The sequence below is a fragment of the Aphelocoma coerulescens genome, chromosome 27 (genome assembly GCF_041296385.1).
Source record: "Aphelocoma coerulescens isolate FSJ_1873_10779 chromosome 27, UR_Acoe_1.0, whole genome shotgun sequence".
NCBI classification, from domain to species: domain Eukaryota; kingdom Metazoa; phylum Chordata; class Aves; order Passeriformes; family Corvidae; genus Aphelocoma; species Aphelocoma coerulescens.
In genome coordinates this window covers 496955-515503 of record NC_091040.1, presented here as the reverse complement: position 1 = coordinate 515503, position 18549 = coordinate 496955, and the positions used below count along the sequence as shown (strand labels likewise).

The window sequence follows — 18549 nt, the reverse complement described above, 5'->3', positions numbered from 1 at the left end:
GGCACACAGAGCTTTAGCAAAAGAATGGAGTAAAGATACACAAGTAAACCTCGATTTATTAAAAATACTGACCTATCAATAGCCACCTGCAGCTAGCAGAGGCCTTCCTTCTCCAAATCCTTCTGTGGGCTTGCTGAATCAGCCACAACACCACCCTGATGCACACACACCTACACACGGACTCTGTGCTCCATCCTGCTCTGTTCAGTGCTTTGCACTTGCACTCAGACCCGCAGGTCAGATCCTGATGTGCTGCTGAGCAAACATGAGCAGGGGCTGTATCTTTACATGAGAATAAAAGCTGTGTGTGGAGCAGGAGGACACAGCCTGCCTCCTTCCCCTCTTTCTCTGCACTTCTGAAAGGTGTAGTTACAAATTTGTTACTGGCAGCAAATCTGCAGGTGTTTGCTTTCAGGGTATGAGCAGGCAAAGCTTTCTTCAATCCTTCACCTGAGACAAATAACAAATGGTGCCCATAGCAGTGCTGTCCCCTGGGATGGACAGCTGGTTTCCTAATCACGTCGATCCAAGTAATTTTGCCAGGGTGTGAGTAACATGACAGTGAAGTGTCTCCTCCCCTGAAGGCCTTTGGCCTCGCTCACTGATGGTGATGACAGTGGTGTGTGTACGTGGTCTAGGGCTCCAGTGAGCCTTTCAAGGTGCACAGTCCATGTTCATCCTCCTCCTGATCTCCTGCACTGCAGATAACTCCTGGGGATGAAAGCTGGCTCCATGTCTCTCCCATTCCCCAGGGCACAGAACTCCTGACATCCAGACCTTCTTTGGTATGAGAGTCTGCCTTATCACAGCCTGAGGAGATACAGGCTCTCCAGAGCGTGGGGGCTCCTTGTACCTCTCCTCAGAGTCCCCAGGAATTAATGTAAAACATCCAAACTGTAAAAGGTCAGTGTTTACTGTTGTCTTTGGAGATCTGGATTTACAGAGACTCCTCAGTCCTACAGTGCAGTTCTGCCTGTGGGGTCACTCACTGGCACCCACAGATGCTTTTAGAAATGTCTCTGGGACTAAAACTGCTTTCTCTGTGGAATCCTCAGCTTTTCCAGAGGAGGAGGGGAGCAGCCTTGCCAGGGGAAGAGGCATGGAGGCACAAGTAGAGGTACAGACATACACACTGTGCCTGTTCAAGTGCATCATTCCAACCTGCTTTGCTACAAACAAGCTCTGCTTTATCCTAAAGAGACATAACAGGTCCCCAAAGTAAAATGTGTCTGGCTCTTCCCCCAAGGGTGCTTCAAGGGCTGGATTTTTCACATGGAAAACTGTTTTCTTCTAGTTCTGTCATTTCCCACTGTTTGCTTTCTGTCTGTCTCTTTGCAGGTCTCACTTTGGTTTAATTTAGTGTTGCTCCTTTCAGCATGGAAGCTGGAGGCTCAAACACAAGGCTTGTGCTCTGCACAGAGGAGTGAGAGTGCAGCCTCTTGGCTTGCAGGGCAGGGATATCACAGCTATAGCAGGAATATCACAGCTAGCAGAGATATCATGGCTATAGCAGAGATATGGCTATAGCAGGAATATCATGTCTTCAGGGCCCCCAGTCCCTGCTGTGGATTTCCTCTGTGACTTGAGGCAGGTCCCCACCTCTCCTCTGCTTCATTCCTCTCTGCCACAGCATGTTCTGCTGCAGGAGTCGGTGCCACAGCGGTGGCAAGGACAAACGTGACCCCGGAGCGAGTGTGCAGCAAGCAGGGTCCCTTCTGACCTCGTCACTGCGGTCCTCTAGGAGGTTAAAGCACAGATAGTACATTAAAAACACGAGGTGCCCAGATCCTGCCCAATGGAAGCTGTAGGAATAGCACAGAGAGGAGCTCAGATCTAATCTTGCATCTATAAACAGCTTATGTTGCTTTTTATGAGCAGTTGAATCAAACAGTGGGAATTGAAAGCAGCTGTTACTCAGTCACTGCACAGGAAGGAGCGAGTGGCAGCTGAAGTCAACACATTGGGGCAAAATGCCTTCAATTTCTAGTCAAAGTCAGCGTGAGGACACTGGAATAAGGAACAAATCAAAGGAAAGTGTTTTCTGCTCCCAGTGTTCTGCTGATGGGAAGGCTGAGTTACATGTCATGAATTATTCACTGCTTGTGGCTATGCTCTGATGATTGCTTTGCAGGTAGGAAGAGGGAGTCGCCAGTTTGTATCACAGCCCCCAGACAGCTCCTGGCTGGAACACACCATCTGCCTGGAGAAGAACCATCCAGGAGCCCATCCTGGCTGTGCTCCATCCCAGGCAGGACACTACCCACACCCCAGGGCCCATCAACCCATGCTGTGAGGGTGGGCCTGGCCCAGAAATACCTGTTCTTTTCCCATTTTTCTTCTCCCTTGCTTATTCAGCAGGAGTCAACTTTCTGGAAACCTTCAAAACTAGACTTTTGGATCTCTCATTGATACAGATCAAAGAATGTTTTGGATGCTTTATCTGACATTTTGGGGTTTTTAAGGGTGTTTGCTGACTGGGACAAGCAGCACATTGATGAAGGAGCCGTGCCTGCGGGTCCCTCTGTGACAGGGACAGTGGCAGGGCCAAGCAGGTCCCTCTTTGCTCCATGGGGCTGTTCAGCCTGGACCTGGAGGGAATGCTCGTGGGACAGTGTGATGAAGAATGGATGGGTTACAGGTTTGTAAAAGGATTGCTTTTAGGGCAGAGAGGAAATTAAGAACCTCCCAAAACTGAAGGATGTCTCTGATGCAATCTGTCCCTTGTGCTCTCCTTGCTCCACGTCTGCATCAGCAAGAGGTGACCAGACTGCAGCCCAGCTCCTGCCCAATGCCAAGGGAGGGGCAATGATCCTCACTTACAAGTCTGAACTCTTGCTTTGCATTCCTTGCCTTTTCCCCTTCTCCCTGTGGGGAATGGGAATACCCTGTTACCTCTGAGAGCTGGTGAAGACTGAGGGGTCTCCCCCATCCACTGTCAGTAAGTAGTCCCAAGCCAAACCAGACAAACCATGTAAGGGAGGAAGGAATGAAATTTAATGAGCCAAATGTCACAGGGAAAACCTGAAAAGAGTAACCTGAGGTTTAAAACCTAGTTGCAGATATGTCACAGAATACCAGGTTTAGGCACACACACGTGGTGGCCAACACTTTGCGACGGCTTAGGCAAAACATCTCGTGGAAAGCACATGGATGGAGGAGTCTTGCTTTTCCTGGTGCTCAGGCGGGTTCAAGCATTTCTGAGAGCCTGGGAGAAGCAGGAGAGGACTCAATGCAAAGAATCTTTGGGATGAGAGAATTCAGGGTATTCCTTCTCAGATGAACCCAAAATGTCAAGAGCTGTAAGTCCACACCATTTAAAAAAGAGTTTTTTATGCAAATAGTTATGTGAAAAATTAAACCTCCTGGCAGCATATGCCACCCAACCATCTATATTGCTGAGCTGATGAACAAGAACTGGAGAGAAATGGATTAAAAAGAAAATTAAAAGAATGCTGAACATTCAAAGTTCAGACTTCTGTCTGTCTGCATTTTAACCTTCTGATGTTTAACAGATTTTGGGAGGGGAGAGATTTTTAAATGTTTAATTTGTATATTTAGCAGTATCTGAAGGTCATTTTTACTTTTTTTTTCTGGCATCCTGGCTTTTACATAGCTGAGGGAAGAAGAAGTGTTTAAAAAAGTAAATAGATAATGAAACCATAAGAAATTGTCAGGGGAAGCTGGGGCCAGGCAGCAATTTGGATTTTCTTTTCAATTGAATAGATTTTAGAGGGATAATTCACCCTCAAAGGGGATGAATTTAGGGGATAATTCATCCCCTCAGCAATGTTTCTCTGTTTTCCTCAGGCAGATCTCTAGGAACACAAAAAAGCTTAACAAACATCCATGGTACATTGTCCATATTCTTTCTAACATTAATGGGAATGTTGATATTTCTCCGTTTGGAAATTTCTTCTCTAAGTACTTAATATTTTCTCAGCGTCGAGTCATTCACTGATGCAGGTTTTAAAACATTTATTTCCACTGGCTGCTGTTGACCCCCTCAGCTCCATAAACCACCTCTTTCTTTCCGAGCAGACTCCACACAATTACCCAGACCACAAATGACCATCATAGGGGTGATGCTGTCCTGATAAATTTTAATTGGTAGGAGTTACAAATGAGATTGCTTATCATCAATGTAACTTTTGTGCCTTCAGAGCTGGGATTATTCCTGTGGCATTAATCCACTGCAGGTTTGGGTTTTGGCTTCTCTGCCCCTGGCTGTTACTTGCAGGATTTCCAATTTTGGAGTGAGCAGCAGGAGATGCTGCTGAACTCACCTGAAGTTTCTCCTTTCAGCCAGACATGATGTGCTTGACAAAAGCTGAGGAGAAATGAGAGTGTGAGAGGTCAGGACATGCTGTGAGCTGGGGGGGCCAGGTGGAGAGGCAGGAGGGGGGATCCCCGGCCCAGACACCCCAGGGATGAAGGGGATGCTCTGCCAGGACTGATATTCCTCTTTCTGTTCCCACTTTTTGCATGCTATCCCCAACCTGGTCAGAGTGATGCCAACCCTTGGAGATAAGGCGGTACCATTATCCCGAGTTTTCTGAGGCTAAGAGAAATGGGTCCCCTCTTTTCCTCACTGCTCTCCAATTTTAGGCGTTCCCAAATTTAACCACCTCCTATTCCAGATTTTCACCCTCTTGGAGGTGCAAGTGATCCAGGTCTCCAAATGTTCCCAATTAGCCTCTGCTGTGAAAGATGCTGGCTTTATTTTTTGTTTATTTTCAATAGCTTGCAACAAAATGGTGCCAAAACAGCCCTGAACTCCTTGGAAACATGCTGTCTTCAGCTGCTTTTCCTGGAAATCACTGGTACAACCACCTTGTTCCCACCCCGGCTGACATGTCTCAGTGCTTTTTTGGAAAGGCTTTGGAGGGTGGTCCACACCTCCTTTCCAGTGATCACCAATGTCATAGAATCATGGAATCATTAAGGTTAGAAAAGACCATTAAGATCATCAAGTCCAACCAGAGCCCTTGCAGAGGATGGATTTTGCACCCTAAGACACGACAGTCATGTCTAAGATGGCCCCAAAGGGAATCTCTTGCTCCTACCTTCATAGTTGATACAGCCATTGGCATCTTCCTGCCCTGCCATGAGCTGCTCCACCTCGCTTTCCGTCATCTTCTCTCCTGGAAGAGGAGGATAGAGAGGTGAGGGGAAGGGTTTTCAGCCTGCCAGGACCTTCCTGTCTTTCTTCCAGATAACCAAAGACACCAGAGGAAGAAGGGGATTAAAGAAGAGCTGTGTGCTGCTACTGAGGAATGCTGGTGGGACATTGTGAAGAGACCACACTGCAGCTGTTGTCTGATAACTGAGGATGTTCTGGAGTCTCCATTTTGCCGGGATCATGCATGGAGCTGTGGCATAAGATGGAAAAGGCCACGCATTCAGGAGTCATTGACTCCTAAAAGAGACAATGAGCAGCAGAGTGAAAAGGGTCTCTGCGATATGTGAGGCCAGCCAGCTACCTGAGACACTTGTCCAGAAAGAGCCTGGGGCCCATGCTCTGCTCCCCCCTGGAGCCCGCCCGTACCCAGCGTGACCAGCACATGGCGCAGCTCAGCCCCCATGACCATCCCGTTGCCCTCCTTGTCGAAGACACGCAGCCCTTCCACAAAGTCCTCGAAGGTGCCCTGCTCCTTGTTGCGGGTGAAGTGCTGCAGGATGGGGAGGAAGGTCTCAAAGTCCAGCATCTTTGTGTTCATTTCTGGAAGGGGAGGAGATGAGGTCAGAGATGAATCTCATGGGGCTGAATTCAGCCTCTGAGGGCCTCCTGATTAATTTTCTTGCTCTCTTTTCCATCAGAGTACAGGGGAGAAGCCCCATGAGGAGATGGAACTATTATATTAGACTTGAGATTGGAAGATCCATATGAGAAATAAAGTATTAACATCAGGGGACTGCACAGAGACCCCTAATATCAGCCCAAAATTAAACCATCAGGTGGGCTGTCTGTCACCATGGTAATATGGCCACACTGGGACTGGTTGGGTTATACCAGTTTGCACCAGTTCAGGATAAGGTCTGCTAAGCATCACTTGCCACCATTCCTGTGTGAGGACTGCCTATCCCGTACGTCATCATCCATGGTATGGGGGAGTGAAGGAATTACACAGGAATGAAGCCTGTCTGCATAATTTCCTTTCCAGTTCCTTCACCTTGCAGGGTTCTTCCTACAGGAAATGTAACCCTCTACTTGCTGCCAGGGAGAACAGGAATTGCTTGTCCCACCCTGTCCCCAGCTTGCCGTCACCTTCTGGTTTGGGCTTGCCCAGCACCTTGAGGACCTCTGCATTGGTGGGGTTGTGGCCGAGTGCCCGCAGGACGTCCCCGCACTGTCCGTAGCTGATCTGCATTGTCCCCGTGGGCGTCCGGTCAAACAGCCCGAAGGCTTCTCTGAACTCTGCAGGGAAGAAGAGCTCAGAGTGGCCCCATTCCCACTCCAGCGAAGCACGTCGTGCCTGGCCAGCAGGGAAGGGACGGACACGTGCGCCTTGTGCCCTCTGAACACGTCGCAGCCCTGAGTGAGCTTGAGCAATGCGGGCTGACTGTTGCCAGACTCCTTGGATGAGTGGCTTGGCTGCTCGGGCAGGTTTTGTCACCTCTGCAGAGCTGGCTGGGTGACCTGCTGGATCCCTGCACTCTCAGCAGCTGGCTTTGCTGCAGGACATCTCTACTTATCCCCTTTTCCACTTGGATCTCCACTCTCTGGGGGTGTTCCTCCCACCAGAATCCCTGACTTTGACCCAGGCTGCATCTCGCACCATGAATGAAAAATATCTTTTCCCTGCCAGGCTCTAGATCCTGCTGGTCTTTCCCCAAAGAGGGGATTTGATGTGTGGGGCCTCGTCTCTCATGTCTGTGGTGAAAAAATAGCTGGAAAAAGGATTCCCCATTTCTAAAGCCATCTCTGAGAGAATATGAACTCAGCACTTACCTTCAATCTGCTCTGCTGTGAATTCAATCTGTAGAGAGAAAAGAGCAGAGCCGGGCATTAGAGGTGTGCTACTGCTGGGGAGAGCAAAGGGACTCTTCCCCTCTGGACCTCTCCCTCCTCGGGCTCGGGGCAGGCACCGTATCCATGCCATGTGCCATACCTATGCCATGTCTGGCTGTGCTGTGTCCCCAACTGCTGCTGCCCTTGCTGTGGAGCTGAGATCCCTGTGGAGAGCACAACTGGCAGCAGCAGGGTGGGCAGGCAGGAGGGATGCTCAGACCACAGTCAGGACTATTTTGGATGGAAAGGATGTTATTTTAAGGCCTGATCCCAAGTTCAAGTGATTAAACAGTCTCCATGCTGAGCCTGCTCTTAATAACTCTCCTGCCACAGCTCTGGCTTAAAAATGTGAGTATCCCGAGGAATCATGGAAAAAGCGAGCTCCTGTTGTGGAGCCGTTGGATAAAGGATGCTCTTATGTGGAGGAGGCAACAAAGGCAACAAAATACTTCAGGATGGAGACAGTGGGTGGCAGAGAAGCTTTTTATTGCTGCTGGGGCCCCGACATGGGCTCTCAGCAGGAGCTGGGGGGTTCGACTCTGCAGCCAGAGCTCCGGGAGCAGCATCCTGGTTCCCTCCAGTGAGTGCTGGGCAGGGCTGGGTGGGGAAGACTGAGACATCCCCCCAGCGAGGACAGCATCACTCCCAGCCTGCTGCATCCACACAATCAGATAATTTTCCCCTCCCAAGGCTGGCTTCCAGCCTGGCTAATGCCATTTGCACAGCGCTTTGCATCGCCTGTGTCTGGCAGATGATAGGCACGGAGAAACACGGTGACATCTTCATTCCTCACTCACCTTCACGCTCTTGGGATCGAAAGCAGGCTCCGAGCCTGGAGCTGCTTTGGCTGCTTCCTTCTTCGGGTCGGGTTTCTTGAGCGGCATCGTGCCGGGATTTGCGGAGGTGCGGGATGAGTCCTGCCGCCCAGCGAGGGAAGCGAATGAGGGATGAAAGGCAAAGGCTGCTCCTTCCCTTATATACAGAGCCCAGTGCTCACCCTGGAGGGCAGGCCAGCTGCTGAAGCAACTGCTACTTACTATAAAAGGAAAAAAACTCAAACGAGAGGGGCCCCAATTTGACAATTGCCCATTGTCATCAGCTCCTGGCTCCACGGAGCCACCAGCTGCCCCCCCCAGCTGCAAAAGGGGGGACGTGTCCCCCTCCAGCACCTGCACCGGGTGGGCTGCATGGGGGCTGCTTGCTAAACGATCACTGAAACCTAAACGCAAATGGCCACGGGGGCCCGGCAAGAAAATAGCAACAGGATGGCTGATAAACCTGCCCTGATACCCACGGGGAAATGTGCCTGGTTGCAGGCAGCCCTGCAAGGGCCAGCACTGCAGAGCCCTTTTAAGAACAGGATTTATGAAGAGCTGCTTCAAAGGAGCTCAGAACTCTCTGAACACTCCCTTGGCCTCGTGCTCAGGGTCTGCTTTGCCCCAGTCTCTCCCCAGGGCTGAGCTTGTGCCCTGGAAAAGACCAGTGTAGGTGCTCACCTCCCTCAGGATGGCTAATGAGGAAACACGAATGATGGCCAAAGCCACAACTGAATTCATCAGTGCAGATTTTTCCCAGCCTAGCACCACCCATCCCAAGCACCTACAAAATGTGCAGGGCCGATGGGGTCTCCTTTTGGCTCCTCTCCAGGTGCTGGGCAGGCTCTGGTGGGAGATGCCCCTGCTCTCTCCCTCCTTCCAACTGTCTGAAGACCCACAAAAGGCACAGAACTCACTGAAGTTCAGCATCCCAGAAAATGGGGCTTGAGGGTTATACTGAGACATTCTAAACCAGTAACTTAAACAAGATGTGTGGGGCACCAGGGCACAGGAGGAGTTATGGGGGTCATTCAGGAGGAGGGAGCAGCCACAAACTGCTGGGAATTTGCTGTGTGCCGTCATCTCCTGATTGCTAGCGGGGACTGGGGAGCTGAGGGGGCTGGATGGCTGTCATTTGCAATCACTGCTTTCCAGAGCTCTCTAGAATATAACAAGTCATTTGGCAAAAAAACCCAACATGTTTTGCTAAGTGTGAACTCGGAGCCTGGGTCAGGTTTCGCCTGGGAAATCAAGGGAATCAAATTGCCCCTGAGCTGCCTCCCCCTCAGCATCCATCTGACGCCAAAATAATCTCACCTTAACTCCATCCTCACTCCCCAGAAGCTTCTGGGTCAGAAATCAGACCCAGCAGAGCCTTCAGAAAACATTCATGGTGCAGTTGGACTGTTTATCCCTCGGTTGCCCTCCGTGCCCATGCAGCATCCCGAGGAGCTGCTGACAGAGCTCGTGTCACACCCACGCCATGGCCCGGGTGGTGCAGACAGGCAGCTGTCCCCGATGTCCCCAAACCCTCCTTGATTTTCAGCTGATGGCCACTGCAGGGCTTGTGTTGCTGTCTGATTCTATCAGCAGGAGCAGCAGCCCCTCCTGAGCCCTGTCCTTGGGATTTGCGGTGCTCCCTCGGCCTCCCCTCACTGCAGGAGCCCAGCAGGACTCTGACCCTCCTCATGCAGTCATGGGGGCTCATGGCTGGGGCCAGAATGAGCTGCCTTGCCAGGAAAACCCCAAGGGAGGCTCCAGGGGCTCTGCTGCTCTGTGCAGGACTGGGGCACTGACAGAGGCAGCAAGAGCTGTGTCTGGCCATGGATTACACGGGCCAAGGGAGGGGCCCAGGCTGGGAGCTGCTGTTCCAGGCATTTGGCACTGCGCTGTTGAATTCCAGCCTCATCCCACTAATGACAACCTGCTTGGGGAAAGAGGGCTCCCCTCTTTGTGCTCCATTTTCTCAGGGGGACACAAGGTGTTGGAACTGGCTGGGTGGTGGGAGCAAGCTGGGCATCAGCATGATCCTGAAAGGCAGGGGGCAGCCCTGGGGCCGCCACAGGGGGATGCAGGGGGATGCTGACAGCTGCAGTGGGACCAGCTCTGACCTGATGCCCAACGACGGCGTGGGACCCCGTGCGGGTGGCTGCTCCCTCCACCTCCCTGCCCCAGGATGGAGCCTCCAGCCCCTCTCCACTGGAGACCGAATGCAGACATGCCCTGAGGTCACTGTGGGTGCCCAGGGGAGCAGGACAGATCCCAACACATGTCCCCAAAACACATCCCAGCCCCTGGAGAAGGAAAAGGGTTAAACTGGTGTCTGCCTGAAAGACATCCTAACGCAGGAGCATCAGCTCGAGGTGCTGCTCACGTGCTCACCCTCTGCCTCCCTGCTTCCAGCCACCTCGCTGGGATTTTCCTCACCTTCCTCCGGCTCCTTGGGACCAGTCTTGGGCTGGAGGGGACTTGGGGGCAGTGGGGGAATGCTGTGACAGCTGAAAAATGAGCCACCAGGCAGTGAGAGAAGTTTCTGAAAAGAGAAGAGGAATCTGCCTTGAATGAAGAGGATTTTAGCACCTTGGGCTAAGCCAATAAACCTCTGCCATCCCCATCCGAACGGGAATTGTTTGCACACGCTCCCAGAGCTGCTTAAAGCAGGCAAGACACAAAGAGAGAATAGGATCAAGCATGATGGGGGGAGAAACTGCCCTGCCTGGAGAGCCTGTGAGCAGATCCCTATAGCCCTGCCGGGGCAGTGCCCGCAGGGACAGGGGGCTCACCCAGCCCTGATCTCCCAGGGACGGGCTGTGCCCCCACAGCCGCCTCACCTCAGCGGGGCTGGCAGCCAGGACGGTGCTCCCAGAAGATGCTCTGTCCTGCTGAACACACCAGCCCTCTCCACCGCTGGCAGCAATTCTGGTCCCTGAAGTCCCCATCCGAGTGACACGGTGGCACCATGGAGGCATCTGGTCCCGTGGGAGGTATCGTGGTGACTCTCTTCTGCTGCTGCCTCCTCAGCTCGGCGTGGGCTCTGGTAAGTCTGCGTGGCCCCGGGGCTCCTCCGGTCCCTCTCCTGGCTTTAAATGTTGTGCCACCCGCCCGGCCGGGGCTGGGCGTGCTCCCGACTCACGGTCCCGCTCTGCAGAGCTGCTGGGCAGGAGGGAGAGCATCTCCACTCTCTCCACTTCTGCTAAAAGCTTTCCAGCAGCCATGGAGGCACTGCAGCGTGATGGCTTTTCCATTTCTTGGACACATCGAGGGCAGGGCTCACTGCCTCGGAAGAGTCGGGGGAACGGAGCGGGCGGTTTACGAGCAGTGCAGGAGGGGCTGGAGGCATTTGGGGAGAGCAGAGCTGGGCACAGCCAGTGAGACTCCCACAGCCAGGCCCCCACCCTGCTGATGAACCCCCAGCATCCCACGCCTGCCCCACATCCCTCACCAGCCCCCCATCCACCCATCCAGATGCTGGTTTGGGGAAGAGCATGGACGGGAGTCCTGGATCTCCTCTCTGGAGCCAGGTTTGGCTGCGCTCACTGCAGGCAGTCTGGGGAGACTGACCCCTCTGCATCCCAGCTCCTTTTCACTTCCAAAGCTGTGTCCTCATCCTGGCTCTAGACTCCTTCAAGCATCTTAGCCCAAAACACCCCAAAAGACATTTGCACATGTGGTGTGATGGGGAGGCTGAAGGTGCCATGGGTTGCACTATCTGCTCTGGGAACTGGACACTGGCTGGTTCGCTGAGCCCCGGTTGGGCACTTTACCCAGAGGTTGCCAGACCTGGCCTGGAGAGCTCAGTGTGGGCAACAGGGACACCCAGCACTGCTGGTGGGGTGGGTGACAGAGAGCTGGGGCAGGAGCCCGACAGGCCACTGATTTCTGCACAGAAACATGAGTAGAAATGACCATGGAGAGGGTGGGACGGGGCTTGGGGTCAGCATCAGCCTTGGAAGAGGGAAAAATGAGAGCAGGTAGGCAGGAAGAGCTTTTTTCCTTCCCTGTGTTGTTGAATCTACCCCAAGCCACCCAAACCTGACTCCTGGAATGGGTTGGGAGAGCATGGCCATGCTGTGACTTGAGCCAAGGGGTTGTCACTTGGGTTTCGTCTGGGCAGGTTGATCCCGATGATGTTCTCACGAAAGAAGAGCAGATCTATCTCCTGGTGGAGGCGAAGGAAAAGTGTCAGAGAGACATAAAGGCCCAGCTGGAGAAGATCAAAGGTATTGTCCCTCCCCTGTGCTTGGGCCAGCCAGCCCTGGTGGAGCTCATTACACCGTGGGGAATGCTGTCCCCTCTGACGGGAGTGGGATGGGGCTGAGGACACCCAGCTCTTGGGGGTTTGTGGAGCTCATGGCACTCTGTGTACTCTGGGTGCAACCATCACCCTGAGGAGCCAGCACTGGCTCCAGCAGTTTCCAGACAGCTCCATGTACACCACAAACGAGAGCCGTGGAGGGGCCTTGCCCCATCTGGAAGAGGTGGGATGTGTCCCTAGCCCTGGCCCCCTGCAGCTTCTCCCTCTCTGCAGCCCAGGGGAATCTGTGGCTGTTTTCCTCCCCCTGGTCCAGCATACACCTGGGGAAGCCAGAGGTTATGCTGAGGCCCTGACTGGAGATGTGAGACATGTCTTTGCTCTTTGGCCAGACCCCAGCTGCCCTCCAGAGTGGGATGGGATCATCTGCTGGCCAAGGGGCTCCCCCAGCCAGGAGGTGTCAGTGCCTTGCCCCGACTACATCTATGACTTCAACCACAAAGGCAAGTCTTGTACGTGGGCAGAGAGCGACCTCTCCCTGGTGACAATCCATGCAGCAGGGACGTGTCTGGGCTTCCCGCGGGTCCTTCTGCTGCCACAGTGCCCGTTGCTGTTCCCAGGTCATGCCTACAGGTACTGCAGTGCCTACGGGACCTGGGCCATGGCTCTCAGCATCAACAAGACCTGGGCCAACTACACGGAGTGTGCCCTGCTCTTCTCCTCCGAGAGCCGGAGCCGCGAGAAGGTGATCGTGTGTGTCAGAGGTGCTGGGAAAGGGGTGTGGATGGGGGCCAGGGAAGGATGAAGCAAAGGCCAGAGAAGTGCTGGGGGTGGGGTGCTCTTACCTCTCCGCTCCTCAAACCAGCCCTGCTCCCCCTGTGCTCCGGCAGGGAGGTGGAGCTCAGTCCTTCTCTTCCAGAAGGTGTTTGACCGCCTGCACCTGATGTACACCGTGGGCTACTCCATCTCACTGGCCTCCCTCATTGTCGCTGTCTGCATTCTCTCCTACTTCAAGTAAGGGGAGGCCAAAGCCCCTCCTGTGTGGGAGAACCCTCCTCATCCCATCACCCACACACACGAGCCCTGAGGGGGGGCAGCCCCCAAAGGAACGGGAACAACCCCAGATCCAACACAAACATCTACCAATTTTCCAAAGCCCCAAACACCCCCAGTGTGACCAGCTCCTGGTCTGCTCCACCCTGCTCTTGGACAGTGTGGACACGCCCCTTGCTCCTAGGTCTGCTTTCTGTGTCCATGGGAAGGCTGACACCCCAGAGCTCCCTCTGGGACCCCCCCATTCCCTCAGCCCAGGTGTGATGAGTTGGCTGGGCAGCTGGGGCTGGGTTCGTGTGACATCCCTTCTCTGCAGGCGCCTGCACTGCACACGGAACTACATCCACGTCCACCTCTTCACCTCCTTCATCTGCCGGGCCCTCAGCATCTTCGTGAAGGACATGGTGCTCTACTCAGGCACGGTGCCCAGCGACACCGACAGGATGCGGGAGGAGGATTTCAGGGGTCCCTTGCCAGGACAACGGGGCCACTTGGCAAGTGGTGGATGGGGGAAAAGGGGAATTTAGGAGCCCTGATGCAATGGGATGTGCTCGGGATCCTCCCAGTCCAGGGCTGTGCTGCTCAGGGGAAGGGGATGAAGGTCCACCTTTGGCTCTACCCAGCTCCTCCCTCTCCTGGTGCCACACTAGAAATGAGAGCGACAGAGTACCTTGGCCTGTGTGCAGGCAATACCTGTCCTGTGGGAAAGAAGATGCTGGAATATCCCAGGGAAGATGTAGGTCTTTGCAAAAGGAACACGGGGCACAGCTGGGTTTTGGTGACCAGAAAGCAAAAAGTTTTGCTTTTGGGGACCAGCCTGACATGGGCATCTCCCTGTGCCCACAGGCTGGCTGCAAGGTGGTGGTGACTCTTTTCCTCTATTTTCTGGCCACCAACCACTACTGGATCCTGGTGGAAGGTCTCTACCTGCACAGCCTGATCTTCATGGCCTTCCTCTCCAACAAGAACTACTTGTGGGTCCTCATCATCATCGGCTGGGGTGAGCACAGACCCCAGCCCCGGCCGTGGTCCCAGAGAGCAGCCTGGAGCTGTGGCATCGGCCACGGCTGAGCAGCACCAAGTGCCCAGGGAAGGGCAGTGGGATGCAGGAACTGATTTGATCTGCAAAGGTGATGCTTCAACCCTGCTCCTCACTCTGGCTCTGCCCTTCCAGGTCTCCCTGCTGTGTTTGTGTCTGTCTGGGCCAGCGTCAGGGCCTCGCTGGCGGATACGCAGTGCGTACACCCACCTTTGGGAGGGGAAGAGTGGTTGCAAATGCCAGCAAAGTATCTGTGGGCACCAGAGCTTTTTGGAAACGAAAATTTTCCAAAAAGAACAAGAGGAGGGAACACACATTCAAGGCTTATTCATAGAATTGTCAGTAATGCAGAGCGATAATGGTTTTGTTCTGCATTTGGGAGGATGGTGGATGCAGGTTTGCAGCATAAATTGATCAATAAACAGCACAGAGATGGATGCTAAAGGGCACATTCTGGAGTGAGGCATTTTAAAAGGAGAAAGGCCACCACTTGGACAGCAGGAGTTTGGGATGAGGTGGCCAAGGAGCCCTCAGGAACATTAATACTTATTTAAACCTGCTTTGCCCCACCATGACAGTTACAAATGCTTGTAGCTAGGGCTCAAGATTTACACAAAGCCCACCAAAGGGGTGATGGGTAGGAGATGGTGGCTGGGGGTACAGGGAGCCATCAGCTGGCAATTTACCTTCCCAGTGACATCAGGTTTCTCCAAGGAGTTTCTTTACTGGTCTTCTCAGGTGCTGGGACCTCAGTGCGGGGAACATGAAGTGGATTTATCAGGTCCCCATCCTGGCTGCTGTTGTGGTAAGAATCCTGTGGATAAACCTCCCAATTCCTTTTGGGGAAAGAGGATTGATAGAGACCAGAGCTGTTTGCTTGTGGTCACTGGAGTTTTGTCCTGGCCACTTGGGCACCCAGGGAGGGCCCAGAGGGATCCAGGGGCTCTGGTCCCTCCTGCTCTGACCACAGCATCACTGCCATGTCCCTGCCTGCACCAGAGTCGCCTGTCTGTGTCCCCGACGGCTCCTCAGGCAGACCCCAGGTCACTGTGAGCATCATCACCACAGTGGGTGTCTGTTGGCAGGTGAACTTCTTCCTCTTCCTCAACATCGTCCGGGTGTTGGCCTCCAAGCTCTGGGAGACCACCACAGGCAAGCTGGACCCCCGGCAGCAGTACAGGCAAGTGCTGGCAGCCCCAAACCCTCATGTCCTGCCTGTTCAGCCAGGATGGCTCCCAGAGGTTGTGAAGAAGGAGCAGAGGTGTGGGCAGGGCTGGAGGAGTGAGGAAGGGTGGCAGGACACCAGCAGCCAGTGCTTCTGGCAGCTCCGCTGGATTGAAGCCTGGTTCTGGAGTTCCGAGCTCTTCCTGCTCCCACCTCCAGCCTGGACACTGCGGGGGCCAGGGGCTGCCCAGTAGGTCCTGGGTAACAGCTCCAGGATTTCTCCCTTCAGGAAGCTGCTCAAGTCCACGCTGGTGCTGATGCCGCTTTTCGGAGTCCACTACGTGGTGTTCATGGCCATGCCCTACACCGAGGTCTCCGGGCTCCTGTGGCAGATTCAGATGCACTACGAGATGCTCTTTAACTCCTCCCAGGTGTGTTGACATGGGACTGCTCTGAGCATTGAGGGATGTTCATCCAGGGAGGCTCAGGGACCTCAAACTCCACCTCTTTTGGTCTCTTGGCAGGGTTTCTTTGTGGCTTTTATCTACTGCTTTTGCAATGGGGAGGTAAGTGGGAAGAGTGAGGGGCTGAGCTCTCTGTTCCAGTCCCTTTAGGGTCAGGGAAGGCAAACCTGCAGCCCCAGGCTGTGATAACCAAAGCAAAAAGCTTGGATTCATCCCTCTCAGTAGGATATGGAGGGAAAAAAAGAAAGGGAAAGGAAAAAGGGAGGTAAGGGAAAAGGGCAGGGGAAAGGGAAGGGAAAGCAGGAAGGGGAGGGAAGGTTGTTTTGCTGTCTCTGGGAACAGCAGCCCCCTCTGCTCACTCAGGTGCAGGCCGAGATCAAGAAGGCCCATTTCCGGAGGCTCCTGGCGCTGGACTTGGGGCAGCAGGCGCGCCCCGGGAGCTGCTGCTGCGCCGGGCCGGGGTCCCAGGCCCCCCAAAGCTGCAGCACGAGCCTGGCGGGGCGGGGAGCGGGGGGCACCCGGGGGCTGCTGCTCCCGGCCCGGCCCCGCCTGCCCGGATACATCCCCAGCTCCGGCGCCTCGGACCAGCTCCTGCCCTGCCCCGCCCAGGAAATGAGCCAGAAACCCCGGGGGGAAAACGCGATGGAGCTGACAGACCCGACTCAGTGTCACCCCAAGCCCAACAAGGAGCTGGAAACGATGCTGTGAAGAGGGGAGTGGATTTCCCACCTCGGCGTCCAGATGTGCCCGGAGAGATGCTGATCCTCACGCTTCGGGCTCTGCTGACACTTGCACGGAGAGCCAGGGTTGGTACAGCAGCTGGAGCAGCCCAGCTCCCTTTCGGTTCAGAGCCAGTGTGCAAAGGGATCAGGTGCTCTCGCTCCTCCTTCCCCCCGGCCCAAAAACAAGCCATAAAACCTCATTGTCCTCCACGTGCAAGTGACTGATGTGATGTCTGTGCATGCAAACTCCTACCCCCACAAGTGGGAGGTGACTTCTCCAGGGCATTAAAGCCCATCCCCTCGGACTCCCCTACCCAGAACCAGCTCCGGCCCTGTCCGGCCTGGGGGAGCACAGAGTGCCCGTGGAGCTGCTCTGCAGCTCACCCTGCCCTCCCTTGCATCCTCTGCAGCTCATGGGTGGCGTGAACATCAACACACAACCAGAAATCAGAGCAGGAGGCACCGGGACAGGCTGGGCTGAGGGAGGCAGGACAAACTTTATGGCCTGGAAGGGTGCAGGGAATACCTGGATCCCTAACACTTCATCCATTAACACAAAGGCCCCTGCGTGCAACAGTCGTGGCCCTGTCATCTCACTGCAGGCTAAGAAGTGAATAGTCTGTCTGGCTTGTGTCCATCCCTGTATTCTATCACCGAGCCAGCAGCCAGTGGCTGGAGAGCAGCAGTGGGGGGAAAGGCTGGAATCCCGGCCCCGTTCCCAGCCAGGTCTGCTCTCCCTGCCCCCTGCCAGGGACAGGCAGCCCCAGCATCCCCCTGCCCACTGCTCTGCACTGGCTGGGAAAGCTCCTCACCTGAGCGAAAAGGCATTCCCAAGGAGCTGGTGTAGATGGCAAATGAATTAAACAGCATGTTGGTGGTAGCATGGAGCATCTTTTTCCTACACAGTTCCTCAAGGCAGCAATTTCATGCTAAAGACAGTGACAGGGAACAGGTAAATAATTCTGTGAAACACGAAGGTGGAAAGGGAGTCACAGGGAACTGGAGGGACAGACAACCAGGAGCCATGTCAGGGGAGGGAAGGGCTCCAGGATTCACATTTTTTTTAATCATCTCCTGGAAGGAATTTGTCTCTTTGGAAGATACCAGCACAGCTGCCACAACAGGGACAGATCCCCTCTCAGGGCAGCTGGAATGCTGCTCACACTGCTCCCTTGTTCCCTGGGGATGGAACCAACCCTCCCATGGCCCTCGCACAGCCCTGCAAGCTGACATTTGTGGCTCCCTGTCACTTATCAATATTTACTCACTCTCTGCCCAAGAGGCTCCCAGTAGCTGGGAGAGGGGTGAGGAATTTCAATAATTCTACAAAGAGCAGAGGGAAGTGTTAAAAAGAAGGGGAGAACCCCCAGCATATGCCTCACACGGGGCTGGTTCCCAGTGGCAGCGAGCTGGGATCGGGGAAGGGAGGGAGCAGATGGCAGCTCAGACTGTGGGGATATTTTTACAATTTGTTTTGAAACTCCAATCTTTAATTGCAGAGTGATGAACCTTCAGGGTGGGAAGGTGAACACAACAGCTTGTGAAGCCCTGCCAGTCTGCCCTGAACCACCCCTGTCTTCACACCAAATGGGCAGAGCTCAAACCAGGGCAATGATTCCTGCCCAGACTGTGGGGAGCGAATTCTGGAAACTATTTTTAAAAACTCCAACAGATTAGAGCTGGTTTCTGAGGGGGCCCAAATAATCACTTGGTGTCTTAACTGAAGCCAGTTCAGGTGTCAGTCAGATCTCGGGACTGGTGCTGAGTCCTCTTTCCAGGTCTGCCCATGACCCCAGGAAAAGCTGGGATGAGTCCTATGTCCTGGGCTCTATCCTTTCCTCATAAAGCGGAGGAAAATCTATTTCCCAGGAGGCCTTGAAGCTAAAGCAGGGTTTGTGAAGCATTTTGGGGTGAAAGATACTAAGAAAAACCACAGGAGTCTTTTATCAACTACAGTCCACAACCTCTGGTGAGAGAGACACAGTCAAATCTCCAGACAGTCAGTTCTCCATCTGCACACCAGGGCAGACA

General features: G+C 54.0%; 2 protein-coding genes across 5 annotated transcripts; one reads left to right on the top strand and one right to left on the bottom strand.

Moving 5' to 3' along the window:
* Positions 1-2619: 2619 nt before the first annotated feature.
* Positions 2620-10774, bottom strand: LOC138099493 (myosin light chain, embryonic). 4 transcript variants are annotated; one of them, XM_068996767.1, is made up of 9 exons: positions 10656-10774; positions 10252-10357; positions 7807-8045; positions 6950-6977; positions 6266-6415; positions 5546-5719; positions 5064-5141; positions 4284-4327; positions 2620-3205 (listed from the first exon to the last, which is right to left on the bottom strand). In XM_068996767.1, exons 1-8 carry the CDS (start codon positions 10761-10763, stop codon positions 4299-4301), a joined length of 912 nt encoding a protein of 303 aa, XP_068852868.1. In that variant the 5' UTR covers positions 10764-10774; the 3' UTR covers positions 2620-3205; positions 4284-4298. The 4 variants fall into 4 exon arrangements, with proteins under 4 accessions (XP_068852868.1, XP_068852869.1, XP_068852870.1 ...); XM_068996768.1 differs by lacking the exon at positions 6266-6415; XM_068996769.1 differs by lacking the exon at positions 10656-10774 and having other exon boundaries at positions 7807-7926; positions 10252-10326.
* Positions 10774-16634, top strand: LOC138099492 (parathyroid hormone/parathyroid hormone-related peptide receptor-like). Its single transcript, XM_068996766.1, has 13 exons — positions 10774-10861; positions 11939-12044; positions 12469-12579; positions 12697-12821; positions 12996-13090; positions 13446-13623; positions 13976-14129; positions 14304-14364; positions 14907-14973; positions 15254-15352; positions 15626-15763; positions 15857-15898; positions 16160-16634. The coding sequence occupies exons 1-13, from the start codon at positions 10784-10786 to the stop codon at positions 16502-16504; spliced, it is 1599 nt and encodes a 532-aa protein (XP_068852867.1). The 5' UTR covers positions 10774-10783; the 3' UTR covers positions 16505-16634.
* Positions 16635-18549: the final 1915 nt, after the last annotated feature.